Source organism: Lacerta agilis, chromosome 13 (genome assembly GCF_009819535.1).
Source record: "Lacerta agilis isolate rLacAgi1 chromosome 13, rLacAgi1.pri, whole genome shotgun sequence".
In the NCBI taxonomy this organism is placed as follows: Eukaryota; Metazoa; Chordata; class Lepidosauria; order Squamata; family Lacertidae; genus Lacerta; species Lacerta agilis.
The window spans coordinates 46,952,025-46,966,719 of record NC_046324.1 but is presented as its reverse complement, the minus strand read 5'-3'; the positions used below and the strand labels follow the sequence as shown (position 1 = coordinate 46,966,719).

Here is a 14,695-nt window from a genome sequence, read left to right as displayed (position 1 = left end):
CTTCTAAACCTTCTAAAAATGACATTGGTTTTTCAGAAACGCATTTCAGGTGCCAATGTTAAGAAATCCCATTTGACAGACGGAAATCAGTTGTTGTGCTGTGAGCAGCACACTACCAGTAAATCCTAAGAAGAGATGATCTCATCCTTCACTTGATATTCCCAATGTGGACATCAAGGGCTGTATCCAGTCTGTACCTAATAATGGAACAGCACTTCAAGTTCAGGGCGGGGGTTTTTTTTGGCAAAGCTATCTCTTTTGCCAGTGACCTCTTCTCACCTTCATCATCTCATGTCTTATGCTCCAGAAAACCATATATGTTCATATGGCGAATAGCAGTTCTGAGTAAACAAAAATAGTGTATTGATCCCGCATATTATAAACAGGTGATGCGATACTTCAATCTGCAGTCTTATGCTTCCAGAAACGTTGAGGACGAAATGGGATTTGCTCAAGAAGCAGTGAGGATTCACTTCTGGGCTACGGTACAGAATAGGTGAGATAATTATGATCTAGGAGATGTTTTGTAAAAAAAAAAAAAGAAATGGCTTTCACCAGCGCTTTCATCTTTATTGAAAAAGAGGTGCTGGAACTCACCATGAAAGCTTCCCTCGTTCTCCTATAATGGCAATGGCATCCACTGAGTTCCAGTAAGTTCCTGCTGAAAAATAACCCCTGCTTTCACTACTGTATTATTATTATTATTATTATTTTAAAGGTATGGCTAGTTCTGCCTGTAGTTGCTATTGCACAATAAAATATAGCACTCTCTGCAAAGTATAACAATCACGAAAGACAATTTTATGCTTCCAGGAGTTTCCACTGAGTTTCAACAAAGCTGGAGTAGGGGAAACCAAGGAATATGAGCACTTTTAGTTAGTTTGCTTGGACTTTCACCATGGGACCTTAGGGTGATTAATAATTTTTTAATAATAATAAGGGCTTTTTTCCACCCAGAGCTCACAGCTCAGCTCCGGCACCTCAGTGTTGGAACTGCTTGTGCGCTTATCAACCTTGCTGGAAAGGCATTCTGCACATGCTCAGAGGCACACTTCTTCTAATTGTATTTTGTTGTTGTTGTTCAGTCGTTCAGTCGTGTCCGACTCTTCGTGACCCCATGGACCAGAGCACGCCAGGCACGCCTATCCTTCACTGCCTCTCGCAGTTTGGTCAGACTCATGTTGGTAGCTTTGAGAACACTGTCCAACCATCTCATCCTCTGCCGTCCCCTTCTCCTTGTGCCCTCCATCTTTCCCAACATCAGGGTCTTTTCTAGGGAGTCTTCTCTTCTCATGAGGTGGCCAAAGTACTGGAGCCTCAAAACAAAACTTCCTTCCACGTAAACACGTGCAGGATCACAGACCCTCCAAATGCCCCAATTTTCTGGGGACAGTCCCAGATTTACAGAAGCCATCCCAGTTTCTGATTTGATCTCGAAATGTCCCATTTTTCCTTAGTACGTCCCTATTTTCATTGGATAAATGTTGGAGGGGATGGGATCAGGATGCGCTGCGTGGCTGACCTTGCTTGGGGCCATCTTTTTTGCAGTGGGGGAAGCGGCCCGATTGAGGAGATGTTACCTACCCTTGGGTTTACTTCCAGCACAAGGAGGGAGGCGGTGGAGCAGGGCCAGATTTAGGTTTGATGAGGCCCTAAGCTACTGAAAGTAATGGGCCCCATTATATGTCCAGCTGTCCTTCCTCAACAACAAATGGTCGCTGTTTTTTGTGTTGAATATATGCTATATGGTAATTTATGGACCTAATAGGTATCTGTGGCCATTTGCACATTACAAAATATGTATTTTATCAAAGTAATTGTTGAACTGAAATACAAGAAGTAGGCTATATTAATAGTGAAATACAATTAAGAAGAAGTATGTTTAGGCTCCCCCAAAAGAGTGGGGCCCTAAGCTATATAGCTTGTTTAGCTTATACGTAAATCCGGTACTGCCAGGGATAGACCCCGGAGGGGGAAATCCAGGAGATCCCATGCGAGGAGCTGATGGCGCGCGCTTCCCGGCCGGTGCTGGAAACATGCCGCTGCTGCGAGGCGGCGCTTGGAGCTGCCGGGAGCCCAAGCACCAACCCCCTCCCCACCCGCAGCTCCTCCCGCGGGCGATGGGAAGAAGAACCGGAGCACTGCCGGGTTGGGCTGCTCTGCCGGCGCCTCGGGGAGGAGGGCGACCGAGCGGCTCCCGCGGCTCGGCTGCAACCCAGAGGCGCGCGCACCGGAGCGCCAAGCCGCGCCCGGCCACCCCCCAGCGCCGCGGAAGCGCCCCAAGGACGCTGCGCCGCCGCCCTAGGGAGCGCCCTTCTCCATCGCGAAGGAGGGGACGACGACGAGGAAACCCGTGCGGATCTTGCGCGGGACAAGCGCGGCGCACCCCGACCAGCGCCCACCTTCGTTTCCTTGAGCGCCACCCTGCCGCTGCTTTTGCGCAGCCGGCACCGGGTGCCCTCGCCTCTCCGCCCTCTCCATCCCCTCTCCCGGGGCTCGTCTTTGGCTCCAAATCGAGGCGAGGAAGGAAGAAAGAAGCGGCAGGACTCCGTGCTGCAGCGGCAATAACTGCACCAATAATAGCAATTATCTGCGGGTTTGGCGGACCTCGTGGGGTCCCCAAATCCGTGCGCCGCGGAGAGACAGAAAACCTGGCGTGATGCTGCAGTCGCAGAAAAGGAGGCTGGGGATTTGGGAGCACAGCGACGAGGAAGCCTTGATCCGGCGCCCTTCCCCCCTTTTTTAAGAGAGAGATTCCGCCCTTCTCCATGCTAGCCATGAGCAGCTTCTTCTTGCACCCACGGCCAGCCTTGCGCGGCTGCTGCGCCCCTTTCCTGGCCTCGGGCGCCGGCTGTTTTGCGCACTGCAGCAGACGCAGCGCCTCTTCGCGCTGCGCCCCTGGCCGCCGCTGGCGCCTGCGGGTCTTGGTGGACATGGACGGGGTGCTGGCGGATTTCGAGGGGGGCTTCCTGAAGAAGTTCAGAGCCAAGTATCCGGAGAAGCCCTACATCTCCTTGGAGGACCGCAGGGGGTTCTGGGTCTCGGAGCAGTATGGGCAGCTGGAAGCGGAGCTGAGTGTGAGTCAGTGGCGTTGTTGTTGTTGTTGTTGTTGTTGTTGTTGTTGTCAACATCATGTCAGTAAAGGCAGCTTGCAGATTACAAGAGGACAGATCTCTGCCCCAAGGGGCTTGCCATATATAACTAAACGCAAGGGAGGTCCATCAAGGAACGGAAAGGGGATTGCAGCTGGAGTAAAATGAAGGAAATTACTCATTATTAGCATCAACGCCAGCCATGCTGCCTTGCAAAGTACAAAAATACAAATCTCCAACCCAGGGGGCTTGCAGTATATAATTAAACAGAAGGGAGATTCGTTGGATTTGTTATCTACCATTCACAATAAGGTTCCAGGGCAGGTTGCCACTATTTTATATTTTTTATTGAAACAAATTACAGTGGCAGGAATACTGTTGTGGTTATGAAACTTATTAATCGCTTGTTACCTAAAAAGGTCTCCGAGCAACTTAATGTAAAACGTACCGGGGTAATGCCATTAAAAACATGATGCCATAAGGAGCAGGGAGGAAGAAACACAAAACTTTTAACATTCTGTACAACATTTCCAAAAGGAAACAAGGATGGGTCCTGAAAATATGGCTGTGGACACATTACTGGCTTACCACACAGCTAGGTCGTTCTTTTTCTCCATTTGGATTGAAGCTGGTTTGCTGGGGAAATTCATCAAAACACAGTATTTCATAAATAAATGACAGGATAGGTACAGATTGTAGCCAAGTCCTGTGTACTGGCAGCACACTGGGTGCACTGCAGAGTAACCTGGAATGTGTACAGATATTTATCTCATGTGTCGAAGGCCAGGTTAGGTCAAGTGTGTCTTCAATGTACCTATCTTAGATGTAGCCTATCTTGATTTCAGCAAGGCCTTTGACAAGGTGCCCCATGATATTCTTGTAAAGAAGCTGGTAAAATGTGGGCTGGACAATGCTACCATTCAGTGGATTTGTAACTGGCTGACTGACCGAACCCAAAGGGTGCTCATTAACGGCTCCTCTTCACCCTGGAGAGAAGTGACTAGTGGGGTGCCACAGGGTTCTGTCTTGGGCCCAGTCTTATTCAACATCTTTATCAATGACTTGGATGATGGGCTTGAGGGTTTCCTGATCAAGTTTGCAGATGACACCAAATTGGGAGGGGTGGCTAATACCCCAGAGGACAGGATCACACTTCAGAATGACCTTAACAGATTAGAGAACTGGGCCAAAGCAAACAAGATGAATTTTAACAGGGAGAAATGTAAAGTACTACACTTGGGCAAAAAAAAATGAAAGGCACAAATACAGGATGGGTGACACCTGGCTTGAGAGCAGTACATGTGAAAAGGATCTAGGAGTCTTGGTAGACCACAAACTTGACACGAGTCAACAGTGTGCTGCAGCAGCTAAAAAAGCCAATGCAATTCTGGGCTGCATCAATAGGAGTATAGCATCTAGATCAAGGGAAGTAATAGTACCACTGTATTCCGCTCTGGTCAGACCTCACCTCGAATACTGTGTCCAGTTCTGGGCACCACAGTTCAAGAAGGATACTGACAAGCTGGAACATGTCCAGAGGAGGGCAACCAAAATGGTCAAAGGCCTGGAAACGTTGCCTTATGAGGAACGGCTTAGGGAGCTGGGTATGTTTAGCCTGGAGAAGAGAAGGTTAAGGGGTGACATGATAGCCATGTTCAAATATATAAAAGGATGTCATATAGAGGAGGGAGAAAGGCTGTTTTCTGCTGCTCCAGAGAAGCGGACACGGAGCAATGGATTCAAACTACAAGAAAGAAGAAGATTCCACCTAAACATTAGGAAGAACTTCCTGACAGTAAGAGCTGTTCGACAGTGGAATTTGCTGCCAAGGAGTGTGGTGGAGTCTCCTTCTTTGGAGGTCTTTAAGCAGAGGCTTGACAGCCATCTGTCAGGAATGCTTTGATGGTGTTTCCTGCTTGGCAGGGGGTTGGACTGGATGGCCCTTGAGGTCTGTTCCAACTCTATGATTGTATGATACCAAGGAAACAATACAATGAAGATGCCAGCCGCATCTCTGTGGGCAGGGAATTCCACAACCCAAAAGCTGCTACAAAGCAGCATGCCCTCTTCTGGGCCACTGCTACCATCCTGAGTTTCTACAGGTGATGGATGGAACTCCCAAGATCCTAATACCCAGGAGGGTCTGTGGGGAAGGAGGCAGTCTTCAGATATTTGGGACCCAAGTCATTTGGGGCTTTAAACAACGATGTGAAGCGTTTTTTAGTGCAGTGTGACTGGTTTGACAGCGCTGGGTGCCTGCGCTGCAACAATGATGTGTGGAGAGGCAAGGGGCGCCAGATTTTATTGCCACACAGAGCACTGCTGAAATTTGAGAATCCAAAGTCTGCCACTGGCTCCTTGAACTGGGCCTGAAAACCAACTTGAACACAGTTTTGAAACAGCGGTTATATCAGGGGTCAGCAACCTTTTTCAGCCATGGGCCGGTCCACTGTCCCTCAGATCTTGTGGGGGGCCGGACTATATTTTGAAAAAAATAACAATGAACGAATTCCTATGCCCCACAAATAACCCAGAGATGCATTTTAAATAAAAGCACACATTCTACTCATGTTAAAAACACCAGGCAGGCCCCACAAATAACCCGGAGATGCATTTTAAATAAAAGGACACATTCTACTCATGTAAAAACACACTGATTCCTGGACCGTCTGTGGGCCGGATTGAGAAGGCGATTGGGCCGCATCCGGCCCACGGGCCTTAGGTTGCCTACCCTTTATATGAATAGGAACCCCAGGCAGAAATCTGGCTGTTGCATTTTGGACCAGTTGAAATTTCCAAGTCTTCTTCAAGGGTAGACCCACATAGAAATAAATAAACACACATTTGTTTAGAGTAGTAGATAATAACAAGCACTTTTCAATAGGCAAAGTCACCTCCAAGGCTTTTTTATTATTAATGCTCACAACAGCCCTATAAGGCAGGCCCCTGTTACCCATCTGTTGCATAGAGTGGAAATGAGGCTGAGAGGTAAGTGCCTTTGCCCGAATCGTCGAAATTGAGGGTAAGAGTTAAATCCAAGTTTCAGGCATGTTCTCCATCCACTGCACAACCCCGTCTCTGTGTTTTTTATTAACGACAAAAGTCCGAGCACGTTCAAAGTCCACGAGGTTGCAAGCTCCACCGAGCAGCGAGTAGCTAACTCTGATCTGGGCCTGGGCAGAGCGATTCTATTCCCTCTTGCTGCTATTGGTTTAACTGATCTGATAAGCGGGGAGGGCTGGGCAGACTGGCGAGGGGGTAAACTACAACCCCCAGAATTCTTTGAGGAAAGGCATGTGCTATAAATGTGCTCTGTATGCAGCCCTTCTTCGAACGTTGCTGCTCAAGCCGCTCTCGTGGATTCTGTTGTGCAGGAGAGCAGCCAAGAGGGCAGCGGACTTAACAGGCTAATGTTCTCCCCCTCCCCAACCTTAGGAAGGCTAACCATGGTACTCCGACGTCAGAGGGCAAAAGGATTTGGAGAATGGAAGAAATATTTAGGTTTTAGGAAAATGAGTTGATTATAATATTTTTGAAGTTAGAATTAGAAGTAATATGAGCAACAGTTTTACTGAGTTAAGAGAAGAAAGGATATAAGAAGTTAAGATTTGAAATGTGATTTATTATTTGATAAGAATAAGTTTCATGATGTAAGATTTGTCGATTATAATTGTAAGATTAAGATTAGTTATAAGGATTTAGATTTTACAATGTTACAAAGTTACTAAAGAAGATTCGAAATGAACGCACAAGGGAGGGCGAGAGGAGGTCCCAAGTAAGATCTGGAAGAAGTGAAGGATTTTTAAGTAATTGTGTTGTTTTTGTGTGTTGGTGTATTGTGTTGTTTTGTATGGGATGTGGGTATTTGTAATTGGTTTAATTTGGAAAATCCAATAAATTTTTATTTAAAAAAATGTTCTCCCCCTCCCCAACCTTCTCGCTCCAAACCTCTTTGCAGGAAAAGGCAATTGGCATTTGGGAGTCAAAGAACTTCTTCATGGAACTGGATCCGCTCCCAGGGGCCGTGGAAGCCGTCAAGCAGATGGCCGAGTTGAAAGAGTGAGTATGTTTGGCAGAATTTGCAAGGGAGAAGCACCCCCACTTCAGGCACACCCTTGCTCTTCCACCCTGCGGGCTTCTTCCTTTCTTTACATTATTTGTCCTTCTACCCTCTCTACACCAAATGGTCCTAGGGAGAGCATGAGCTATAAGGCTGGGCAATATATATACAACACTAAATGCGTGAATTGATTAGTCAACAGCAACAACGTTTTATCACCCATTCCCACCACCCTTCTGAGTAATACCCCTCCCGACTCTCTCACTATATACAGGTGAAACTCGAAAAATTAGAATATCGTGGAAAGGTTCATTTATTTCAGTAATTCAACTTAAAAGGTGAAACTAATATGTGAGATAGACTCATGACATGCAAAGCGAGATATGTCAAGCCTTTATTTGTTATAATTGTGATGATTATGGCGCACAGCTGATGAGAACCCCAAATTAACAATTACAACTTTTGGGTTTTCATCAGCTGCGCGCCATAATCATCACAATTATAACAAGCAAAGGCTTGACATATCTCGCTTTGCATGTCATGAGCCTATCTCATATATTAAACTCCAGTAGCTAATGAAAACAATTGCTTACATAAATGGGCTTTTCCACGATATTCTAATTTTTCGAGTTTCACCTGTATAAGGGTCTGGTGACTTCTGTTTCAGTGTAGTTCTGAAGAAGTGTGCATGCACACGAAAGCTCATACCCAGAACAAACTTAGTTGGTCTCTAAGGTGCTACTGGAAGGAATTTATTTTATTTTTTATTTTGTTTTAACGTTTTATCTATTTGTTATCAGCTATTGTTATTTTAACTGCTGCTGTTTCTCATTCTGTTGATTTGTGATCGATCACTTGCTGCCATTGTTTCTGAATTTTCCCCTCTGAGCGGCCGAGAGCATTTTGCAGAAGGGGCTAGTCTGTTAGGGGAGATGGGGTGCTGTCCCCATTAAAAAAACCCTCAGTCTTTTCTCTGCTAGGTCCCCCCCCTGCCTGCCTTCTTACTTGCAAGCAATCCACTGGCTGTCCACTTCCTCCTCCTCCGCAGTCTCAGTGATGCCCCTTGCAGAATTTGGCAGGGAGGAAGATGAGGATGGGACAAAACTATCATTAGTGGGTTCCGTTTGTCACTGACTCTGGCCAGTGTTGGAAATCCCCCAGGCGACAGGCGTGTTTTGGGGCCCAGTTGCGCCCACGTGGAGATCTCTGGATGCCAGGCTAGTGGGCTGGGCCATCCAGTTTTCTTAAGCAGGTAAGCAGGAGAGCTTATTTACTGTACTGCATTCATATCCCAGTCTGTGGTTCACCCCTCCTCCTCAGTTGATCGCCACAACGACCCTGTGAGGTGGGTGCAGAGGCTGTGACCGGCCCAAGGTCACTCGGTGAGCTTCCTGACTGAGTGGGGATTCGAACCCTGATCTCTCAGGTCCTAGTCCAACACTCCAACCACTCCACTCCACTCCCTTCCTAAAGTCCTTCTGCTATGGGGCAGCTCTATAAATTAAGCAGGCAAATAAATATGGGGGCAGCAAAATGTCACTTAGAAAAGGATCTGTAATATTTTCCAGGAAGCTTGAATTTGCTTTATTTTGGATTGTTTTATTTGATGTTTTAACGTGTTGTAAACCTCTCTGAGATCCCACCCCCTTTTAAATACAAAACGGTATAGAAATGATAATCATAATCACAATCATCCTAATAAGTCTCATTGGGCAGCAAAGGCACCTGGGCATTCCTTTGTGGCCACCTTAGCCTAGGTTTAAGGTGCCTTTTGGCGATTAGCTGATATATAAGTTTCTAACACTGGCTCTAGCGCCATCTACTGTTGGCCTCCTTACCTTCCGCCCTACCATTCGCACCCTACCCCAGGCACCTTGTATTTAAAGAATGGCCAGGATACATGCAAGCATACTGGAGCCGCAGTCCTGTGCGCACTTACTCAGGAGAAAGCCCCATGTGGGATACTTCCGAGTGAGCACACTTGAGATCTCGTTGTTCAGGCTTAATTTCAGTAATTAATTCAGCTGAAAGCCTCACGGGAAAGGTGGGCTTTTGGGGTAGCATCGCAGAGGAAAGGAGCTGGTCAGTAAGGTGCAAAACCCTCTTCCTTTTTCTCCCTTGCACCAGACCCTCCAAATTCCTGCCCCCGCATTCGCGTTAGGTGAGCTGGGAATATAGCTGGGAATATCCACTCATTTTCGCCTCGGACTAAGCAACACAGTCTTTGTACATAGAAGGTTCAAATTCGACCTCTCTAGTTGTTCCATTGCCTTAGCCGACAGACCAGCTACCTTTGGCCCACCCTCAACGGCCATCTATCCACCCCTACCTGAACTGTTTCCATTGCTTCCCCCCTTCTCCCTCCCCATCCCACTTTCCTCGCGTGCCATGTCTTTTAGACTGAAAGCTCGAGGGCAGGGAGATTCTTACAACAGATCCTTTATTTAAGCTGCTCTGGGTTCCTAAACATTTTAAGCTAACTTTAAACAAATACAGCAGGGAGCAGGACTGGGTAAGACCGGCCTGGGATGCTGCAGAGATGCTCTCAGGCAGAATCGATATACGTGGGAATGATAGACTAAGTGGTCCGACTCCATCTGAGGCAGCCTTTGCTTATAGCCATGCAGAGCACACTTGAGCTATGTTTTTTGCAGGAAGGCCGGAATCCATACAGGATGAATAAATGCAAAGGTGGATTTTGTCTCCTCCTCCTCCTCTCTCTCTATAATAATAATAATAATAATAATAATAATAATAATAATTTATTATTTGTACCCCGCCCATCTGGCTGGGTCTCCCCAGCCACTCTGGGCGGCTTCCACCAAACATTAAAATACATTTAAAATATCACAGTTTAAAAACTTCCCTAAACAGGGCTGCCTTCAGGAATTTTCTGAATGTCAGGTAGTTGTTTATTCCCTTGACTTCTGACGGGAGGGCGTTCCACAGGGCGGGTGCCACTACCGAGAAGGCCCTCTGCCTGGTTCCCTGTAGTTTTGCTTCTCGCAGTGAGGGAACCGCCAGAAGGCCCTCGGCGCTGGATCTCAGTGTCCGGGCTGAATGATGGGGGTGGAGACGCTCCTTCAGGTATACAGGACCGAGGCCGTTTAGGGCTTTAAAGGTCAGCACCAACACTTTGAATTGTGCTCGGAAACGTACTGGGAGCCAATGTAGATCTCTCAGGACCGGTGTTATGTGGTCCTGGCGGCCCCTCCCAGTCACCAGTCTAGCTGCCGCATTCTGGATTAATTGCAGTTTCTGGGTCACCTTCAAAGGTAGCCCCACATAGAGCTCATTGCAGTAGTCCAAGCGGGAGATAACTAGAGCATGTACCACTCTGGCGAGACAGTCTGCGGGCAGGTAGGGTCTCAGCCTGCGTACCAGATGGAGCTGGTAGACAGCCGCCCTGGACACAGAATGAACCTGTGCCTCCATGGACAGCTGTGAGTCCAAAATGACTCCCAGGCTGCGCACCTGGTCCTTCAGGGGCACAGTTACCCCATTCAGGACTCTCTCTCTCTCTCTCTTTCTCCTTCCCTCCTTCCCTCCTTCACCTTCTCTCTTTTCTGTCATGGTAGGACCGATGTGTTCATCTGCACCAGTCCCATCAAGAAGTATCGGTATTGCCCATATGAAAAGGTAACGGGTATATTATTTTTATTACTGTTTCTTCATTTAGACAATTCGTAGCCAGCCTTTCAATTGAAAGGATTCTCAGAGCAGAGGACAGTGACGAAATTCAGAATCTTTCCGACAGGAACACCCTCCTACGTGCAGTCTGCAGAGGCAGGAACTAAGCCGTGTATTTTGACCGCCTTCTGAAACCCCATCTGTTTAGCCAGGCTTTCCCTGGCTGGAAATTGCCAATACTGTACATTTCCTGGGTTTTCCTGGTATTAAAAATTCATTAAAACCAGTGGTAAAAGCAGACTTTGAAAAACAGGAGGCATAAGAGAACGGTCAAAATATAGGCAACATCAACAGTTTTAAAAACAACAGACGCGCACAATTAATTTTATGTTTGGAGGGGCTCGCTGGAACAAAAAAAAAGGTTTCTAGCCGGCGTCAAAAACATCAAAACGAAGACGCCTGTCTAATATTAACCGTTGCGATTTTATAGCACGTTTTATATATAAACTGCTTAGAGGTTCTGTATTTTAAGCGGTGTATAATTATTGCTGAGAAGTAAGTGAAATCAAGAATGAAAATAAAGCGATCAAATTTGCAGTGAAACTCCGGGGTGACAGGATGAGGCCAGGAGAGGGCATTAAAGCATAGCTGTCAACCTTCCCTTTTTTGCGGGAAATTCCCCTATTCGAATAAGGAATTTCCAGCAAAAAAAGGGAAGGTTGACAGGGAAGGTTGACGGCTATGCATTAAAGTGAAGAAGAAGAAGAAGAAGAGTTTGGATTTGATATCCCGCTTTATCACTACCCTAAGGAGCCTCAAAGCGGCTAACATTCTCCTTTCCCTTCCTGCCCCACAACAAACACTCTGTGAGGTGAGTGGGGCTGAGAGACTTCAAAGAAGTGTGACTAGCCCAAGGTCACCCAGCAGCTGCATGTGGAAGAGAGGAGACGCGAACCCGGTTCACCAGATTACGAGTCTACTGCTCTTAACCACACCACCACACTGGCCCCCAGTGAAGAATAAAGCAGAACTCTCCACAAAAAGACTGATATGAATAGCCAATTAAAAGGCACAGACTCCTGGATCAGCCCCAAAGCAGTGGGGAGCTGGTTCCGTAATTGCACCAAGTGCAAGATTGCAGTCAAATTTTGTGCAGACACCCAGCCCATGTGGAGTCTTCCAAGTCTTGGCTCAAAGTTAAGCTCCACTTCCCTCTCCCTGCTTCCCCATAATTGGGTTTGTTTTTGTTTTTGGGGGGTCATTGTGGTTTGCTGGTCATGCCGGTGCCATTTCCATCCTCCCCACCACCCTCTGCCCACAAACTCTTTTCTTCCACTGTTTCCTTTTCCACTTTCCAGTACGCCTGGGTGGAGAAGCACTTGGGCCAAGAGTTTCTGGAGCAGATCGTCCTCACCCGAGATAAGACGGTGGTCTCTGGCGACCTGCTGATCGACGACAGGCCTGATATAATAGGTGAAGAGGTTGTCCCAAGGGAAAGGGCATCAGGGGCTGGTGGGTGGGTGGGTGGGTGGGTGGAAGTGCAAGGCAGTGAAGGGCCCAACAGCATGATTCAACATTGACACATACTGTGCTTATTTATTTGAATTTGTATACCAGAGCATAGACAACAGTAGTTTGTCTATCCCTGTCCAGAAAGGGGCACAGCTGGGCCACCAGCCCAAGCTGATGGAAGGCACTCTGTGCCACCGAGGCCACCTGAGACTCAAGCAACAGCAATAGATCCAGAGGTCTCCCCAAGCTACGTACCCACTCCTTCGGAGGGAGTGTAACTCCACCAACAGCAGGCAACCTCCCATCCATCTGGTCTAGGGAACCACCCACTTATCTGGATTGAGCTTCAGTCTTATCTGGATTGAGCTTCAGTTTGTATCTTCCTATAGACATAAAAACGTAAGGCTGTCATCACGCAACTCCCATTCTAGGGCTGCATCGCAATCCTGGATTCGCATGAAGTCGGGGCAAGGGAGGGGAGCGAAAGAGAAGCAGGATTTCAAATGATGGTTTTAAACAACAGCAGGAGTTTAAATGGAGCGGGGAATGGAGGGACACAGAGGAGCTCTGAGGTTATTGGCAGGGCAGGGACGTGAAGGAGCTGTGAGAACATCGTTTTGTTTTGTTTTTTGCTTTTAGGCAATTCTTCTGTGGGTCACGACAGACATCATCCAGCCACTCCTGAGGCTACATCCACTTACCTGGGAGTAAGCCCCATTGAACGCAATGGGACTTACATCCAAGTAGGCATGTTTAGATCACATTGCTCCCAGCTGCAGTTATCTGTTGTCTAGTACACTATATGGCTCCCTGCCAGTTGCTACCATACTGTAAATAAGCAAAGTCGCTTATGACAGACTTTGGGGTTTACAGGAATATAGCACACACAGGGCTGTGTCCACCCTGCATAAATTCAAATTTCTGCTTCAAGGAGAGAAACGATACCTGAAACCTATACAAGCTCTGCAGACTGGAGAGCAGACCTCTGTTAGTGGTTTATGATACTTCACCAGCCAAACTTTACACCCATGAGGACTAGAAACTTCTCTCCCCTTTATGTTCCCCACTATTAGATTCCATAGAGTAGTGAGGTCACAGATTTTTTTTTTTAACAAAACCCACAGACAGGCATTATTCAGTTTTAAAAGGTCCTGAGTTGCCTTCTTTTCTTTGCCTTCCAGGAGCTGAGAAGAGTCCGAGCTGGGAGCACGTCCTCTTCACGGCCTGCCACAACAAGCATCTCCAGCTGCCTCCTCATCGTCGGAGGCTGCACTCATGGACCGACGACTGGAAGGCCATCTTGGATAGCAAGCGGGCATTGTAGAGCTCGTTGGGAGAGTCTCCTCGACGTGCCCGGCGTGGGGCCAGGATCAGTGGTGCAGGCCCGAAAACCCACATCTAGGCCCCGCGGGGAGAAGCAGGAAGAATCGTGTCTTTGGTTTCAGCTATGGAGCCGGAGACGAGGGCAGGCTTCCCAAGAAAAGGGTGCTTTGTCCGTGCTGCTAGCGCCATCGCAAAGCTGGGCCACCAAAGGACCTTTGCCAAGCACCCTTCCTGGGTCTGGCTTGGCCTAGTCTAAAGGACGTCTTATCCCAAAGCAAGGCCCAGTCAGGGGTGTTCACCACCCACCAGGCACTGTTTAGCTTTATATCTGGCTTCCGTAAAGATGGCCGCCGTCTTTAACGTCCGCTCCCAATCTCGGACATGCCTCCGTTTCCAGGACTGAAATTTAGTTTGCTTTGGGAGGGTGTTGAAATGAGCTGAGGGGCAGGCTGGTCTGGGAGCCACTTCAAAATCCAAAATATGTGTGTGTGTGTGTGTGTGTGTGTGTGTGTGTGTGTGAGTGAACTGTGGTAGCTCGCTTTCAAGGGGAAAAACCTGGGCTGGGGAACCAGTCACCAGTCCAAACATTGTTGGACTCCAATACCCATCATCCTTGGTCATGCTAGCTGGGGATGATGAGAGTTGGAGTCCGTCAACGTCTGGAAGGCCACAGTTTCCTTACCCTTACTCCCAGAAACATCCTCTCTGTCGTAGCATTTGATGGTTCAAGATGGCGGCTGGTCGACAAACCCAGGTTTCCGAGCTGAGACCTGGTTCCAGCAAAGTTCTCCTTTGGGTTCTCAGTGTAAGCCAAAGCAACTGCCCTTCTGACGTAAGAAGGCCTTTGGAGTCTCAGGTTGGGCGAGGAGGCCTCAGTTCTCACAACCAGCGAGGGAGGAGGTCAACCACGTTATTTTTCGCGGATAGATTCAGAAGACTGAATGAATTTCATACCCTACCAAATATCCCTCCAGGTAGAAGAAGAGTATGCCAGGGAGAAATATTCTAGCCTGCTGGTTTTCTATATGGAGTACTTTTTATTTTGTTTTTTGGAGAGGAGAACACTGCAATGTGGGCC

General features: G+C 47.6%; 1 protein-coding gene across 1 annotated transcript; it reads left to right on the top strand.

The window, feature by feature from the left end:
• Positions 1–2,510: 2,510 nt before the first annotated feature.
• On the top strand, positions 2,511–14,646 carry NT5M (5',3'-nucleotidase, mitochondrial). The gene is made up of 5 exons (XM_033167678.1): positions 2,511–3,077; positions 7,051–7,151; positions 10,731–10,791; positions 12,141–12,255; positions 13,476–14,646. Exons 1-5 carry the CDS (start codon positions 2,769–2,771, stop codon positions 13,616–13,618), a joined length of 729 nt encoding a protein of 242 aa, XP_033023569.1. The 5' UTR covers positions 2,511–2,768; the 3' UTR covers positions 13,619–14,646.
• Positions 14,647–14,695: the final 49 nt, after the last annotated feature.